The following is a 16,857-nucleotide window of genomic DNA, read 5'->3' as shown; positions in this document are numbered from 1 at the left end:
CTTCATATTGGTAGCAAATTGTAGATCTTCTTTCAGCATTCCTGAGAGCTCCTGGGTCCAGCTGGGCTTCTCCTCACTCCATGCCATTCCTTCTTTTCCCGCCAGAGGTGGAGTTAGGGGCGGGCCCAGGGGTGTGTCCATGGGTGGATCTAGAGAAGACAGCTTGTCTTTTGACCCTTTGCCTAGTTCTGTCCTCACCAGCAAGTCCTGAACTCCTGTCCTCTTGACCCTTGTGTGACCCTTGTCTCTGACCACTGTTTCTAAGCCTTGACTGGTTGCTCGGGCTTGCAACATCCCCCATGAGGACGTACTGAGGCAAAGGACCATAAAAAGATAAAGCAGCAATGCAAGCTTTCATAAATCTAGCATCCATCTCACTCAGGAACGGCTGAACACTCAGACACCTAACTGTGGCCTCCACATCAACCCTCATTCTCATCATAATGCCATCATCAGCTACGGGTAAGCACAAGGTCCCTTTGCGGGTTGTTACATAACCTTTAAACTGCTTTCTCCCATCTGTGGGATCTTCACCCAGAAAGAATAAAGATAAATCCATCACCGGAGCCTCTCCACGCGGAAGCGATCCCATCATTTGAGGTGGGAAGCTGGCGCTGAAAACCAAAACATGATTTTTCGTATCCAACAAAGGTGCGGTTCCAAAAGAGTTACAGACTTCTGGGCCGAACCATCCAGTCTTTACAGACAAAATATTCATAAACTGAAAGCAATCTATAATCTTGCCTTGACAAACAAAGTAACACCCCTTCTGGGATTTAATCCTCCATCTCATTTCTCTCCCAGGTGCAATTCGGACAGGGGAAGGAATGCCTGCTGGCTCACTACTTAGACAGACCATAGGGATTTCACGTATCACATCAGGACACGGGACGCATGTCGAAGCTGCCGTCATTACTGATACAACCTCTTCAGCCACGTCAGATGAGGGCGCCGTTGTCAGCTCCTCGTCGTGGGCCTGCTCAAGCAGGGCATCTACTCCCGGGGAGGACAACATTAGTATGTCGTCTTCCTGATCAGTCTCCCGCTTGAATCCCTTTTCCATTTGGTCTGGATGTACTGAATAAACCTGCAAGACACGCAGCGTTTATTCATCGTAGCATGTACACACTGGAGCCCGATTGTCTTAGTCTGAGGCAATCCATCCCTCCCGCGATTCACGGTGCACAAATAGTATGCGCCATTCAGAGAGAAAACAGTTGATGGACCTGCGGAGGGGATTAATCCCTCTATGATATTCTGCCGAATCGAGTCCATCTGGAAGGAACATAAAATATGTTCCACATGAGATATATAACTCATTCCATGAAGCAATAAGTAACTGCATTACTGCATAAACACTTCTTAATTATAGGAGAAAATAGATCATCAAAAGCTGCAGGAAGAACCACACTACAATTCCTATCTGCAGGCATAGTTTTACAACAATAATCCTCACAACAAGTGTACACCAGTTATGAAATGTCTACAACATCTTAAAGACAAACTGGATAAAATAGTTACAAAATCCTGACATACCTCCAGATTCAGAGCGTCAATCAGCTCAGATTCAGGGTGAGTTTGATGAGCCATTGGTTCACTTCAAGTTACAGACTGACAGTTAAGGAGCAAGTGACACGCGGTGCAGAGAGGCCTGCACTTAAACAGGAGCAACAAGAAGGGGGGCTAATACTCCCTCTACCTTGACACCTCTCTTCCCATCTTATCTGGATCTACCAGGTCCTTTCTCCTTTCTCCTAACAGCTTTCTTCCTGTCAACTGCCATTTGTTGTTTTTACAGGCCAAAATCATACCGATTATTAAAATAATCACCCCACACATTAATCCTAGAGCGCACAGAGGCCAGAACAGAGCATCCCAGACAGGCCTAATGATGTGCTCTCTCACTCCTTTTACCAACATGCCCATTGAATCAGAAGTTCCTTGAATTACATTGTTAGAAACCTGCACTACACTGTCACTCATAATTTCATTCACACCACGTACTATCAGACTCACATGACGTAATGTGCCATTTATGCCATATGCAAAATAATATATCCTGTGTAATTTGCATATTCACTATGACCTTTACGTAAGAGTCGAGCTAAGTCTGAAGTAGATCTCTTACCCCGCACACCGGGCTCTAGAAAGAGAGGAACGGTCTCTTCACCTTCCTCTGCCTCAGCCAGGGGATCAGACATTGCAGGGGGTACTTTTGATAACCATTTAATCACATTATCTTTTACTTTCTGCCACATGTGACTCTCTCCTATCATGGACAAGGAATCATATTTTAGTGTTGTGTTAGGAGGGGGGGTCGGGCAAACATCTCTTCGTTCCCTCCCTCTTGATAATCTTTGATACCAATGCGTAATATTTCCTGTTTGCCAGGAACTTAAAATACTGTCTTTGGTCTGAAAACACCCAAATTCGATTCTACGAGGCCACCATCTTTCTATCTTTATCACTTTGAAAGTGGTGAAGTTGTGTCCCCATTCTAAATCATTTCTAAGGCAATATTTGTAAACCCACAACTCTACTTCACCTGAAGTTTGATTTAAGATTTTCTTTTTCCTCAATATTATCTGACAAGATCGATCAAGCTCTGTGGATCCTGTCTGATCCATTAAGACTGCCATATACTCCGCCCATGGGCCGGTCTCACCACACTCCGTGTCATTCTTCTCCTCCTGCTCTGCTGCAGAAAATGATGTCACGGAGGGTGTAGCCATGATCCGGTCAAATCCATTTTCTCCACAGGGCAAGCGCAGGCAGCCAGTTTTGTTCCCTGTTACACTACAAATCTTGAATCCAATCTGTATTGCTATCATGCAGGTGGTTATATTCTCATTAAAATCTTCTTTGGGCCATAACAGCTTAATTTTGGATACATTCCAATTCCCTATTAATTGTTGCGGTCCTCCGTGAGTTATGTTATATGTCACCGAGGACACATGATACGTTCGGAGATATACATGTACCCCATATGCAATCGCTATACTTAATCCTATGAGGCTAAATTCGAAAAGGATAAAAAAGGCCCATTTAATCCATTTTATTATCCAATCCTTTCCTTTCGGAATATTTACATTTCTCTTTTTAACTTTGGGGTCAACTCCCGCCGGAGTTGCATACCTGACCACTTTTCGTTTTCTGCTGCTTTCCCTCTTATGCTTCTGCGTAGATAACATCTGTAAGACAGAAGCATAAAAATCAGCAGGAAATGAAAGCGCTCTGCTCTAGTTAGGTAGAGTCAGATTGGGGACCAGCCTTCTACGAGACATTCTAGTGTGAGCAGTCCCATAAATCTTAGGCCAATATGCCTCTCCTCTCCGGGTGGTCACTATGTTAACAGCCGAGCTGCAAACGCGACCCGACAGGTCTATTACCTCTATCAAAGTTAACTGATAAGGCATGAACTTACGCTCCGCCCCTGGTCCAAGACTCTTCAGCTCAACCAGGTATGATGTAACACGCTTACGCATCCCTGGGGGCTCCTGAACAGACAATCCTGTATGCCAGTCCAGAGTCCCTGACAGATAAGTTCCCCATCTGTCGTCTTTATACTCTTGAGTTACCCCAATCTGTGTACCTGTTTCCCATGCATCAGCCAGCGTACCAAATTGCTGTCCTAATATCAAGCTCTTAATAGACTCAAATTTGGACCGAGCCTGAAGCTCTTCCAGTCCTTTTTCTCTGGTCTTGAGCTTGAACACAAATGGATAAGCTTCCACCCATAAATCTCTAACCGGCTTCACCAGGCTAGGATTCCTGAGCAGCTCTCCTACAAAAAACATACTTGGCTGGCTTGTCGGTAAGCAGGTAGTCAAAACACCATTCTTCGTGAAACAGCACCCATCTTTGATTTCACCTCTGTGAGTGCATTCACAGACCTGCCAGGAGATGATGCCTGGATTATTCCTCAAGCAGGTTCCGCAAAAACATATTTTAATGGGAGCAGACAGCTCCACTGCACCTGTATGTAAGTCCGTTCCTCTCTCCAGGTGAGTGGGCTTCTGCTCCCGGAGCCCCGACCATTTAATTAGGGTGCACAGAGATTTGCATATCACGCATGTTCCCGGCTTCAAGCCTCCCCATTGCGCGTAACGATACGCATTTGCAGATTCTATGAAGCCCGGAAACATAGCCACTTTACAATCTCTAACAGAATTCCCCTTCGTTAGCAAAATTAGGCCCGTAGCACCTGAGATCTTACAAGTCATTTCTTCACTAGATTTTGGCCCAGCCATGACCTTTAATCAAGTAATTAATTAAAAAAAAAAAAACTATTTATTTATTTATTTATTTATTTTTTCAATTAATTACTTTTATTTTTCAGAGTTATTTTATAACTTGATGAGGGTGAACGCGCAAACCAGTGTCAGTTAAAACCACGTTCCCAGTTACGTCTTTTATTATAAAGGGACCACTTACGTTATGCTTAATGCAATCTACTTTTTCTGCTCTCTGGGGTTGCTGCTCTACATTTTCTCTGTTCTCACCTTGCTCATGGGCTGTAACAGGGGATAACCAACTCACTTTTTCAGGTGTTTTGCCTCCAGGGATCCGAGTGCTGCATTTTTGATGGGATTCGCATTCTGACCTGAGCGTCCCTTTGGGTGTGCCACGCACCACCAGTTGGGAACCCTGTTCTTCCTCCGATTCAGCCTCACTCTCGCTGCTTCTGTCTCTGGCCTCATACCAATGTTTGGCTTTCTTCTCTACTCGCGGCAAGGCTGACTTATCCACTAAAATTACGACCGGGATGTCTCCTAGCCTGCTAGAGGCTTCGGAATAAATCACCAAACCTGCGCCATATGCTTCAGTTATCCGACACACCTGGGGTTTGTTATTAAGCTTAAACACTAGCCGTCGCGCTCCTAAATCCAAGGCTTCTGACACCACCCGCTCCCAAGCTTGGTGAAAAGAGATGTCGGGATTATGAGGGTCTACGTTAATTATGGAAATAGCGCTGACACGACCTTCCAGATTTCCTAATTGCTTGTCTAAGAGAGTAGTAATTTCTCCAGCTTCGTAATTACGATCTACCAGCGGAATCATAGAACTTCTGCATTCTGCCCCTAAAAGTCTCCTCAGAGAACTTAATGAGGACGTAGTACTGGCAGAACTTTGTGGATCTTTCAGAAAGATCAACACATCTTCTTCTCGGATCTCCGCATCTATTTTCTCGCCTGATAAAATTATCACCGGTTCTTGACCTATCATAACATGATTCGGAGGAGCCGCGGGACTATGCGGTTCTAACGGGGGAAAAGGAATTGGGTTTGGAGTCCTTTCAGCCCCTGACCGTCTCTGAGTCTCGTCTTTGTCCCACGCAGCAACATGCTGTTCAGTGGGCGGTCTCTCCGCTCCTCTCATGGGCACCTGAGAAGGGGTTTGTACACGTAGAAACGGGTTCCACTGCGCCGGCCGAACCGCGTCAGGCGGGTTCGGTGGGGGTGGAAGAAATCCGCTCTCGGAACCGGGGCTCACAGGGAATTCCCCGCGGAGCGCTGGATACAAAGGGGGCGCGGTCGGAACCGATTGGGCTTCATCCCAGGAGTCCGACATTTCAACTGCAGCTCGTCTCCGGTACATTTCCGCTTGGAGCTCCGTGATCCCCAGTCGGTTACATAACGCCTGTCTCATTTGAATTGCCTCATTTTTGCTTCTAGATAAGAAGTAAATTGTTCTACTATTAGCCCGTTGAACCACGAACTCCGCCATAGCAGAGTACATCGCTCCCTGATCACATCGGTACTGCCCGACTCCAAATGGAGTGAGAACTAAAGGTTCCGGTCCAATTGGTATTTGCTCAAGTAATCCCAGAAGGATCTCATACTGCTCGCCCGTGGGGAGTTTCGCTGGATTTTCCCAACAACACCACGCTATCTGATTAAAAACAGGATCATTTTGTTGTTCTGCTAGAATCACCAAATCACCCACTAACGGAAATACATGATTATTCTTTACTTGAGTTTCAGCATTCGGACAGCGCTCCGCTGCGGCTTGAGCCGTTCCGGCCTTGTTATGAAAACTCCGGTTACAGGATACTGCCAAAACGCTTTGTGGTTCACCTTGAAATGTCGCTATTTCTCCGGTGACAAATCTCACATTAAGGAGAACATTTTCCGGTTTTACCGTTAAAGATCTATCTGCCATGGCTGGTTGAAAGTTTCTCTTTTTTATTATTTGTTTTATTTTTATTCGTTTTCACGTCTTATTCTTTATTTTTACTCTTTATTCCTTTTTATTTTTTGCCTAGCTTTTATCCTTGGCTTTTCTTACGTCGGAAAGCCGTGATTTCTTTATACCTCTTTGAGTTAATCGTCCGTTCTCCCAAATTTCCTTCCTTTTCGGGAAATTGGTGCGGTTTTCGCTCCAAGGTTATAAGCTTATCAGGTCCATTGTGCGTAAGCTTTTATCAGCCTAAAAGACATAGTTCTACGTCGAATAGTCCGGTATCTAATATTTAAACCTTCGCCGATTAGCCCCACGTTGCAGGCGCCATGTCGCGTGCCCGTCCCATTTACCGGTTCCTTTAAAACCCAGTTCCGTTAGAACTTATGAGACGGTGCATCCATCAGGGTTCGGGGGTGTATCGACGAGTATAATCGTACCAGACCCGGGTTTGGACTATCTAATTAGAATCTTGTCTTTTATTTTAAAGGTGAAATGACTTGCACGAATAGCCAGCCTCAGAGTGCTACACTTCTTTTAAACTCGTTACCTTTTGGTTAAGATACTAGAGAGAAGTCTGGAGGCAAGCCAAGCCTCTCAGCAATTGTTTGGGCTACCCGGAATTAATTGCGCCCCTAACAGCTTATGTGGGAGGTTGGTAACTATAAAATGATTTATGCTAGTTGATCAGGCTAACATAAGTTTATCAATTTATTTATTAATCCAACCTTCCAGCTGATTAGAGACTTTTTCAACCTGCAATCAGAGCCAAAATAACCTCGAATATTTTGCTTTTATCACCCTTAAGACAACTCGTTACTCGCAAGGGGAGAGAAGTTAAAACTTCCCTTATCTTAAGGTTTCTTTATATTATTCTGTTATAAACTGTAAAGTAAGTCCTGATAATTCAGAGACCGATCTTCGACATGCTTACCTCTGTGCAATTATGGCCAGGGCTCCAAACGTGAAGCTTTAGAGAAAACCTGAAAGAATCAGGCTTATGTTTCTTTTTCAAAAAAAAGGTTTATTACAAAATCAAAATACAAAAATGGGTAAAGTAAAAAACAACTACTATCCCCCACGGAGGAATTAGTTCAAAATGATTAAATGAGAGTCAGTTTACACCAGCTCTCGTCTTCTCAGAATCTCCCCAAGAACGAAGCCTGAAGCCCTCTCTCGAAGAACAACAACCCTCCTCGATCTGAGCTGCATCCTTTTATATCATTTCTGAGACTGCTCTAAACAATGCAAGAGTCACAAGTCATTCTCTCCTGACAGTTTAGGTCAAGGGGTCATCTACCAGATACACTTTTTTTAGCTCTACATAAGACATTTAGTATCATTTCACTACATGCAGTATTCACATGAGGGCACAAAAGTTACATGCTGCACTCCTGGAATAAGAGCACAGGTCATAAATCTTCATATTGGTAGCAAATTGTAGATCTTCTTTCAGCATTCCTGAGAGCTCCTGGGTCCAGCTGGGCTTCTCCTCACTCCATGCCATTCCTTCTTTTCCCGCCAGAGGTGGAGTTAGGGGCGGGCCCAGGGGTGTGTCCATGGGTGGATCTAGAGAAGACAGCTTGTCTTTTGACCCTTTGCCTAGTTCTGTCCTCACCAGCAAGTCCTGAACTCCTGTCCTCTTGACCCTTGTGTGACCCTTGTCTCTGACCACTGTTTCTAAGCCTTGACTGGTTGCTCGGGCTTGCAACAAAATCACCCTTGAAAGAGTGAGGTGGCGTTTGGGCAGTTTAGCTCACTGAGAGAAAACAGTTTCTCTTCCTTTTTTATTGCTATAGCGCTTTTCGTGTCTGTGCCAAAAATCCAAGTTCAGGATGTGCAACTAGGACAATCTGATTCAGAAAGAGTGCTCAACTTGATGGTTGGATCATTAGTTAAGTTCCCTTTGTTAATCTGACCATGAAAAGGCAGATAGTTGATGAAATGATGCACGAGCTAGTGAAGAGGAAAAAAAGCACAAATGGATGTAAACTGGTTCAGTTTTCGAATATTACGTCTTCATTTTAGAAAATCTTTTTTGTGACTCATCCGTCCAAAAGATTGCCTCTTGTGTTTTTTCTTCTTCTGTATTTAGACGACCATTTAAACTACCATATAATATGTCAAATTAATCAGACCTGTGGTGTGTTCAAGAAATATTCTATGTATTAGAACAAACATTCACTCTTCATTAAGGGAAACCACTCATTTAGTGCCTTTAGTTGTAGGTAAGATGGGAAAGCTGTGGCTCCATGTTTGAGAGAAAACTAAACATTTTTAACCTCCAGTCACATTCACCATAGCAACAGTATCTGAGTGCATTGCTGGCCAAAACCATGAACAAAAATTATTTGTGAAAGCAAAGGTGGAACAATATCGTCTTCACACATTGTCCCTCCATGTTATGAAAGAGTTCTGCTCATGTTTTGTAAAACCAATAATATTTCTAAAGGATGGAAATGGAAGAGAAATCAGAATCTGAAGCAAGCCGCTTCCCCACGTTACTTTGTTGCTTAGTGGGAGATAACTGTTTATCACAGAGGGACATCAGTAGCTCAGGAGGTAGAGCGGGTTGTCCAGTAGACACTTAAACCTGGTGATAGTGGGCAGAGGGACCAGCGGCGCCAGTGCTCAGCACCCTCGCCACTGTCATTGCGCCCCAGGGCAGCTGTGCCTACATTGTAGCTCATCCTCACCAGCGTGTGAATGTGTGTGTGAATGGGTGAATGACTGGTTGTGTTGTGAAGCGTCTTGGGGGGTTGTAGAACCCTAAGAAGGCGTTATACAAATACAGACAATTTACCATTTACAGAGAAGGTACCGTAAATCCTCTAATACAGGCCGGTATTCAATTAAAGGCCGGGTCTCCAATTGTGGCCGGTGTCAGAGTTAGTTTAGGTAAATAATGGCCGGTCTCTTAAAGGCCGGGTCTCCAATTGTGGCCGGTGTCAGAGTTAGTTTAGGTAAATAATGGCCGGTCTCTTATTGTGGCCGGGTGGAATGTAGTAACAAGCAAGTATGAGCGTCCCGGTGGCAGGGTTATAGTCCCCAAATCAACCAGCAGGAGGCAGTAGACGTTCACGCAGACCTTTATTAAGCTTTTTCTTCAACGCTTTGTAACGCTACAGACACGATCCTCTATCACGCTCCTACCACACAGTCACGGTGTCAGTTAACCATGCTAATTCAACCCGCTCCACAGAACACACATCACCTTCCCTGTGGCTTACATAACACTCACACAACACGCAAATCAGCACATAGGAACTAGCAGAATGATAGGAAACACATATGACACAATACCCAGAATGCACCTGGCTTACAACCCCAGCCAGGTCATTACACTATCAAGTTCAAAGAGAACGTGCTGATTATGCTGCAGAACACTCTGGAGAGCAGCAGTAGGGGGTGTATGAACTAGTCAACTTCACTATAGTGACTTTTTATGCCTGTCGTCGACTAGTCGCTGTCACGTGATAATGACCGGCAAGATGCAGCCCTCGGAAAAGACAGCAGCCTGCTGTCAGCAGGTGACAAGCTCCTGCGCTCAGGGGGTGGGGGTGGGGGGGGGCAACGCGCTGTGCCAGACCGTAGGCACTGACACGCGATCGTTCATGTCGGTTCATTTCCTTTAATGTTTTCTGTCTTTTATTTGCGCCTGATGTGTATCGCTGCTGTGGAGCGGGGCGCATGAACTTGTCCCTGATGCGGCCGGCAAGCAGGGAGCGCTCCGCTGTTTTCGCGGTCGGTAGATCTGCCTCCTGAGCACGGCCACAGTAACAATCAGGTGTCGCCACCTCAAAAACTAATTTAACACGCGATCGTTCATGTCAGTTCATTTCCTTTAATGTTTTCTGTCTTTTATTTGCGCCTGATGCGTTTGCTGCATGCTGTGGAGCGGGGCGCTGCGCGCATCACCTTGTCCTCCGACGCACTGATCACTGATACGGCCGACAAACAGCGAGCACTCCGCTGTTTTTGCGGTCGGTAGATCTTTTAGAACTGCAGTTCAAAGGTAACTCATGAGGTGAATATATATGAACCCAGGTAGCAGTTTTTCTTTAGGATTGAGAGGAGATGCAGGAAGATAATAAACAGGCAGGACAGAAAAATAGTCAAAATAAAAACAAGTTAGTTTTTGTACCTGCTGTTGCAACAAACAGACACCATTGAAGGTCATCAGAAGTGAGGAACAGAAAATGAAATAATTATTTTAATGTTTAGAGCAGCAGGAACTCCGAGAGGCTGCAGGCGCATCAGTGAGTTTGCGGCCGCTGCGCAGGGGGAGGGGGGAGAGGGCTAAAGCAGGGGGAGGGGGGAGAGGGCTAAAGCAGGGGGAGGGGGGAGATGGCTGAAGCAGAAACTACCGTTGTTAAAAGAAATGTGTTTAACTTTGAAAATGTGGGCGCAATTTTAATTGTCAAAAACTCCAATGAACATTAGTTCATTTTGCTCAAATGGAAATAGAGGCCTGCCTCTAATACTGGCCCTCCTTCCAATAAAGGCCTGGAGCTTGATGAGCTTGAGTCAAATAGAGGCCCGGGCCTGTATTAGAGGATTTACGGTATCCTGAATCAATCTGAGAAGAAACCCTTAAAGTGACAGTTTGTAGTTTTTAGCATTAGTCTCTGGAATGTTGTTGTAGTAAAAGAGTTAAAATATGCCCTGTTTATGAAAAATGTTGGCAGTTTCATAACTTATAACCACAAAAAGCTGTTGTAAAATACATGGGAGCGGATCTAAGTCTCTGGGTGACGTCATATTGGATGCCATGATTCCTTTTACTGAGGCCCGAGAGTACAAAATACATTTACTGATTTGGAACAAATGGTTACAAAATTTTCACCATTAATAAACGTTGTTTTATACATTTGCCTCTTCACTCGTTGCCAGTGATGAAAGGGAATATTGCTATTGTTATTTTGCTGGAGGCTGAGCTCGCAGGGATTTTTGACCCTAATGGCCATCCAATGGTAGGGTCTTATTTGAACACAGAAATACTGCTTGCTTGCAATCATTTAGGTAAGTACTGCCCCCTATCGCCAGGTAAACTACACACTGTCACTTTAAAATATCAACAGGGATGAGTTAGGGAAAAGTCTTAGTGCCAAAGAAAAGGATAATAATTTGAGGAAAGTGACAGCTAGTCAGAATGTGTTTAGTCAAGGAGAGCCTAATTGAACTGGAAGCTCATTCACTAAGTAAAGGCAGCATCAGTTTAGAACAGCACCAAAGTGTTGGTTTTCACATAGTTTGTTGCATCTGTGTTTTTTGACCCATTTGTCAGACTTTTCTATGGTGACAGAAGTAGAACAACAAGGATTTCATAAATATTAAAAAGCTTTTATTCACATTTACTTCAAGTTGATGCAAATGGTTGACATTACAGAGTCGATCCTTCTTTTTAAACTATCCTTTTTAAGTGTGAAGGAATTCTACCTGTACCTCTACCTTCCTCTTGAAGAGTTGTCCAAGGAGTTTTCCATTCATGTATCAAATATGCTAATGTTCTGTTACTTGAGCCTCTTAGTTCTGACTGTGCCCTCTGGCCCGTTGCTCCATCATCATGGAGAAGACCTTTCATCACCAAACTGTTGTTGGATGGTTGGAGGAGTTCCTCTGAGAGGATGATTGGGTACCATACTTTATAACTATAAACTGTGGGTGAACCACACACACACACACACACACACACACACACACACACACACACACACACACACACACAGGACTCATGGGAACAATCGCCTTTTCTTCTCCAGTCACTATTTTTTTCAAAATTCTCCAAACAACCGCCAACGAGATTCCTCAGAGAAAATTACTTCCCTTTAGTCCTGAGTCACTTCATAGTGACCCTCTTTATATATTTCAATGTAGAGACATTGTGCTAATTACTTGCTGTATCATGTCCTAAGCTTTGAGCACCTAATTAATGCTGAGCCAACTGGGTCCAGTCACAGCTGATGACAGCGTTTCTTAATTTGTTCTGGAAAAACTAGGCTAACAACCTTAGCGTGACATTTGGTGGAGAAAAGGGAGACATAAAGACGCTTTAGCATTTTCTGTGTTTTGCTTTGCAGATCTAAGTGTAGAAACACAAACAGGAGACAGTAGAGAATTGTCATGTTTTTACCAAAACAACGTTGATACGACAGCCTTCAGCGGCAGAGAGCTGCAGAGACGAGCTGGGGGGTGGAGTTGGGTGTGTGTGTGTGTGAAAACATGGATGATTTGGGCATGGCTGCTAACTCTGCTTGTCCACTTCCTGAGTTCCTCCCTCCCCTCCTTTCATTCAAAGCCCTGACATATGCAGCTTGCTTTGTTTTATCACCGAAGGCTGCATTCGTTTCCTGTCTGTGCCATGAACTGTATACCAACTCTTCCACCCTGGCTTAAATAATTAATCTCATCTTGAAGCTGTGTTGCAAATTATGCACTTTAGATTTAGATATCAAAGGAAGTGTACAGCGCATTACATTGACACCCTTGAGGGTGATTGGAACACCAATTCAGCCTGCGGTTGGATGCTAAATAAAAATTTCAAAAGATAGAAACAGCTATTATCTGATGGTAAAAGCAGACTGAAAGAGTGAAGACAGTTTGGAAATAGGGTGAAAAATGGCCCTTTTAATTAAATTGAAGATATTTTAGTGATTCTACTCGCAGGAGGAAATCCCAACTCTCCCATTTCCACCAGTGTTTGTGTTGACACACAAAATGACTAATGAAAAAAAAACAGATGTTCATGTTCCTGTTGACAGAATAAGAACAACCTCTGGTTTTTAATTGCCTTTTCCTCCTTCTCTTCCTTTTCAGACACAGCATATGTTCGTGTTTTTATCAGCGACGTCAATGATAACAAGCCAACATTTGGACAGGCGTTTTATGAAGTTGACGTGGACGAGGACGCCGACGTAGGCTTTGCTGTTCTCACAGTCAGCGCCAATGATGGGGATGAAGGTAGGTGGTGTAAAGAAAGAGACGCTCTACATGTGCATCTTTGTGTTTTGACATTTTATTATATAGACAGAGAGGAATGTGTCAAAGAGGTGGTGAGGCTAGTGCTATGAATTCATAATCCAACACACTGACTCATGCACGATGCCAGCCAGCTTTAAACGCTACTAATGCGACTGCTTTTGTCTGACTCCTTCCTACTTGGAAGAAATCACTATAAAATGTGTCAAGGCAAATAAAACACTGTCATATCCAAAAATACACAACTTGTGGGGAGGAGAGAAGTGGATTCCAGTGTCTAAGCTGAACGGGAAATCACTCCAGAGACATGTTAAATGCAGGGCTTCGGTTAAAACTCAAAGTTAGCACAGCTTATACATCAAGGCTTGTAATTAGTCAGTTCAATTAATGTGCTATGACTTCTGGTTGTCAGTGCTTGAGGCCCTGTCCACACGTAGCCGGGGATCTGCCAAAACGTAGGTATTTTTCTACGTTTTGGCCTGTCATCCACACGAAAACGGAGATTTTTTCACACGAAAACTGATCTTTTTAAAAACTCCGGCCAAAGTGAAGATCTGTGTTTTCTCCGTTTTGGGTGTCTGCGTGTGGACGGACAAAACCGGAGTTTTAAGGTCCGCAACGTCACTTTCCGCGACAAAAAATGCTGACATCACGTGTGCGACCTGTGTTTACACTAGCCGACAGCATGGATGCCCTCAGAGCTGCGCTCGCTTTATCAATTGTCCAAGCGCTTTTTGCTCGTTTGTTTTTGCAAGCGGAAGACCACAGACGAAGGACGAGGTTAAGAACGGGGGAAGTACTGCCGCCTACAGGTCTGGCATGTCCTTAACAACGTATTTATCCGGGTACGTGTGGACAGAGTTATTTTTAAAAACGAGGTGGTGTGGATGCAAGTTTTTGGAGGGGCGGATATTCGTTTTTAAAAAACCCGGCTACGTGTGGACTAGGCCTTAGTGATAGGGCAGGTGGGGACATGTCTTCAGTCCATCTCACAGCCGGTTTTTACACAATCACAGTTAAAGTTTTATGATCGTCAGGGTTACTTTGAAACTGTCCAAATCATTCTCCATCTCTTTTTCCTCTCAGAACCTTTTAAATACAAATTATACATCACGACATTTTCCACCTGCTGCCTCCCACTGCTGTAGGACTTACAGTTTCCTTTCAGAGTGCAGAATGTACACGTCTACGCTTCCATAGACTTCAGGTAGATCTTAGCTAAAGATACTCTTCATGCCCAAAGGTGAAGGGTCTTTTTTAACGTCTGATGGATCCTCAATGAAACACTGTAAAAACATAAAAGTTCACTTGTCGTTTATTTTTAAGTCAACTTTTACTTTTCACCCAGCAGTCTGAAGCTTGCGCATCAGAAAGTTAAAAATGTCCCCCTTTAAAACATGTCCAAAAATCAGAATGACTTTAAGCAGCTACATTAGAGTATCACCAACAGCAAACTGAACAGGAGCAAAAAAATACTTTTATTCTTAAAATTGGCTTCAGGCAGGATCAGGGCTTGTATGTGATTTTGTTGTCTTTGCTTATATTCTCCTCTAATCCTAAAGCATGTTTTCAGCATGAGAATGAATGATCACTGTGTAAAAATCATAGAACATAAACTATCCTAAAGTTTTAAAATATGTTTTGTTTGTTTTCATCTCAGAATTATTTCCTTTCACATGAGAAATGAAATAGCTCTGTTACTGTATTTAAAAATAGCGCTCTATAGCTTTCAGTAACAATAAAGCAACAAAAAATACACTCATCTCTGAAAGTGTGTATAGAATACTTGCAATTACACATGGCAACATCCGCATTTTGCTTTCCAGTGAAGGCTAATACCTGCCTGTGTCACATGATGCAGCAATAACACCAACATTTATTGACTTGTTTTTATTTAAAATGTTCTGCCAGTTCTATACAAGCTTTGTTTTATGCTTTGAAGCACTGCTTTATTCCAGACATCTTATCATGAAAGCTGCAGCTCTATGCCCGTAGTTTCAGTGACAAACTGGTGACAGTGGTTTGTAAAAAGGCTTTGTTTTTGAGTAAAACACCAATTTCTGGCCAAAGTCCATAAACTGTTTTTAAATGATGCTGTTACAGTTCAGATTGGATATTTGGCTCACATCTCATACATTTGTGATGGTTGTCAGTTTTCTGGCATAAGGGACTTGCTCAAGTGTTGTTGGGGTGTTGGAGCTTTTCAAAAGCTCTTGCAAGACTAATGTCTTTGCTGTTGTTTTGCACATGTCAACAACCTGTCTCCATCCGTACACAACTGTTGCTCAATTCAAGCCTGGTTCACAGGGCAAGGTTATAAAAATGGTCAGAAGAGACACACCACGAATGAACTGGTGTCATTCACAAACATTCCCAGGTCCAACTGGAAATCTGGTAGAACCTTTTGAAATCAAATTTGACTTTGGACTAAATAAATATGGCTGACAAGAAAGATGATTTGGATTGGCCTTGCGCTATGTAGCGTGCATCCAACACCTTGGTTTCTAATTGGCCACATTTAATATCTGCACATTTGTTTGTTCTCAGGGCACATCACTGCTGCGGTATTCAGCCAGTCCAGCATGTTGATTATTCCTGATTCATGATCAATGCTGTCCTGATGTCTGCTGTCTGCTCACCAGAACCATTTGAACAAACCGCACAGAGCAGGGATATCTGATGAGATTATCTTCACAGCCATAAAGGGGCATGTTGGAAAGAGAGAATTAGGTCAAAAACCAGCATTTTCTTGCCGGGCCTGAGTTTGACTCAGATTTCAGAAGACATTTGAGACCATTTCTGACAGGTTTGGTGAGCAGATGGTGAGTATATTGTATCTGAATCACTAAAGAATCAATAATTGAAACTATGTTTGACCAATTGTAAAATGAATGTGCACGACTGGCCCAAAGTGTTTGGCTTTGCATTTGTATCTCCCTAACTCATCACCATTAATCACAATAAAATACTGATTTTATTAGATCACATTGTAAAGATAAAGAGTTTACAGGAAACCAACACACTGACCAGTGTCTCCAGTTTGATTCTCACCACCCACTGGAACATAAACTTTCCTCAGTACTATATAGCATAAGAAAATCAAGTGATAAAGACGGAAAAAGACTCACAATGGGCCTGCGTTTAATGACCATAATTAGTGTGTTTTATTCTAAAAGCACATATAAGCCCTGAAATCTCACCCCATGATCAGGGGTCCAACACAGACCATGGCACTAGGTGTAAATGTATGTTGGTTTACATCTTCAATGTCAATGTTTCAAGTCTTTTGTTAGGAAATGACAGTTATCATCCAATCTTCATAACATCCACAGCACATTTTGTTTCTGGTAATAATACTTTAGGTGCATTTCCCTTTCAGTTAGAAAGGGACAGCAGTATCTCAGGATGTAGAGCTGGTCTAGTAATCAAAAGGTTGCAGGTTTGATCCCAACTCCGACTAGAGAATGCTGCTGTTGTGTCCTTGAGCAAGACACTTAACCTGCCTTACCTGCTGGTGGTTGTCAGAGGAACTGGTGGTGGCAGTGTTTGGCAGGCCTCACTTCTGTCGATGCACCCCAGGGCAGCTGTGGCTACACTGTAGCTCATCCCCACCAGCGTGTGAATGGGTGAATGACTGATTGTGTTGTGAAGCGCTCTGGGGGGTTTTAGAACCCTAAAGCTTGGTTTATGCTTGACACA

General features: G+C 43.5%; 1 protein-coding gene across 1 annotated transcript in view; it reads left to right on the top strand.

Moving 5' to 3' along the window:
• Nucleotides 1-16,857, top strand: part of si:ch211-186j3.6 (neural-cadherin) — a 640,545-nt gene that overhangs the window by 308,473 nt on the left and 315,215 nt on the right. Inside the window, exon 16 of the mRNA XM_054732672.2 lies at nucleotides 12,997-13,140. Coding sequence (XP_054588647.2) covers nucleotides 12,997-13,140 — 144 coding nt within the window. The remainder of the gene's footprint in view (nucleotides 1-12,996; nucleotides 13,141-16,857) is intronic.

Source organism: Nothobranchius furzeri, chromosome 9 (genome assembly GCF_043380555.1).
Source record: "Nothobranchius furzeri strain GRZ-AD chromosome 9, NfurGRZ-RIMD1, whole genome shotgun sequence".
Classification (NCBI taxonomy): Eukaryota; Metazoa; Chordata; class Actinopteri; order Cyprinodontiformes; family Nothobranchiidae; genus Nothobranchius; species Nothobranchius furzeri.
Note: the sequence above shows the minus strand (reverse complement) of the source record. Positions and strands in the feature narration are given on the sequence as shown.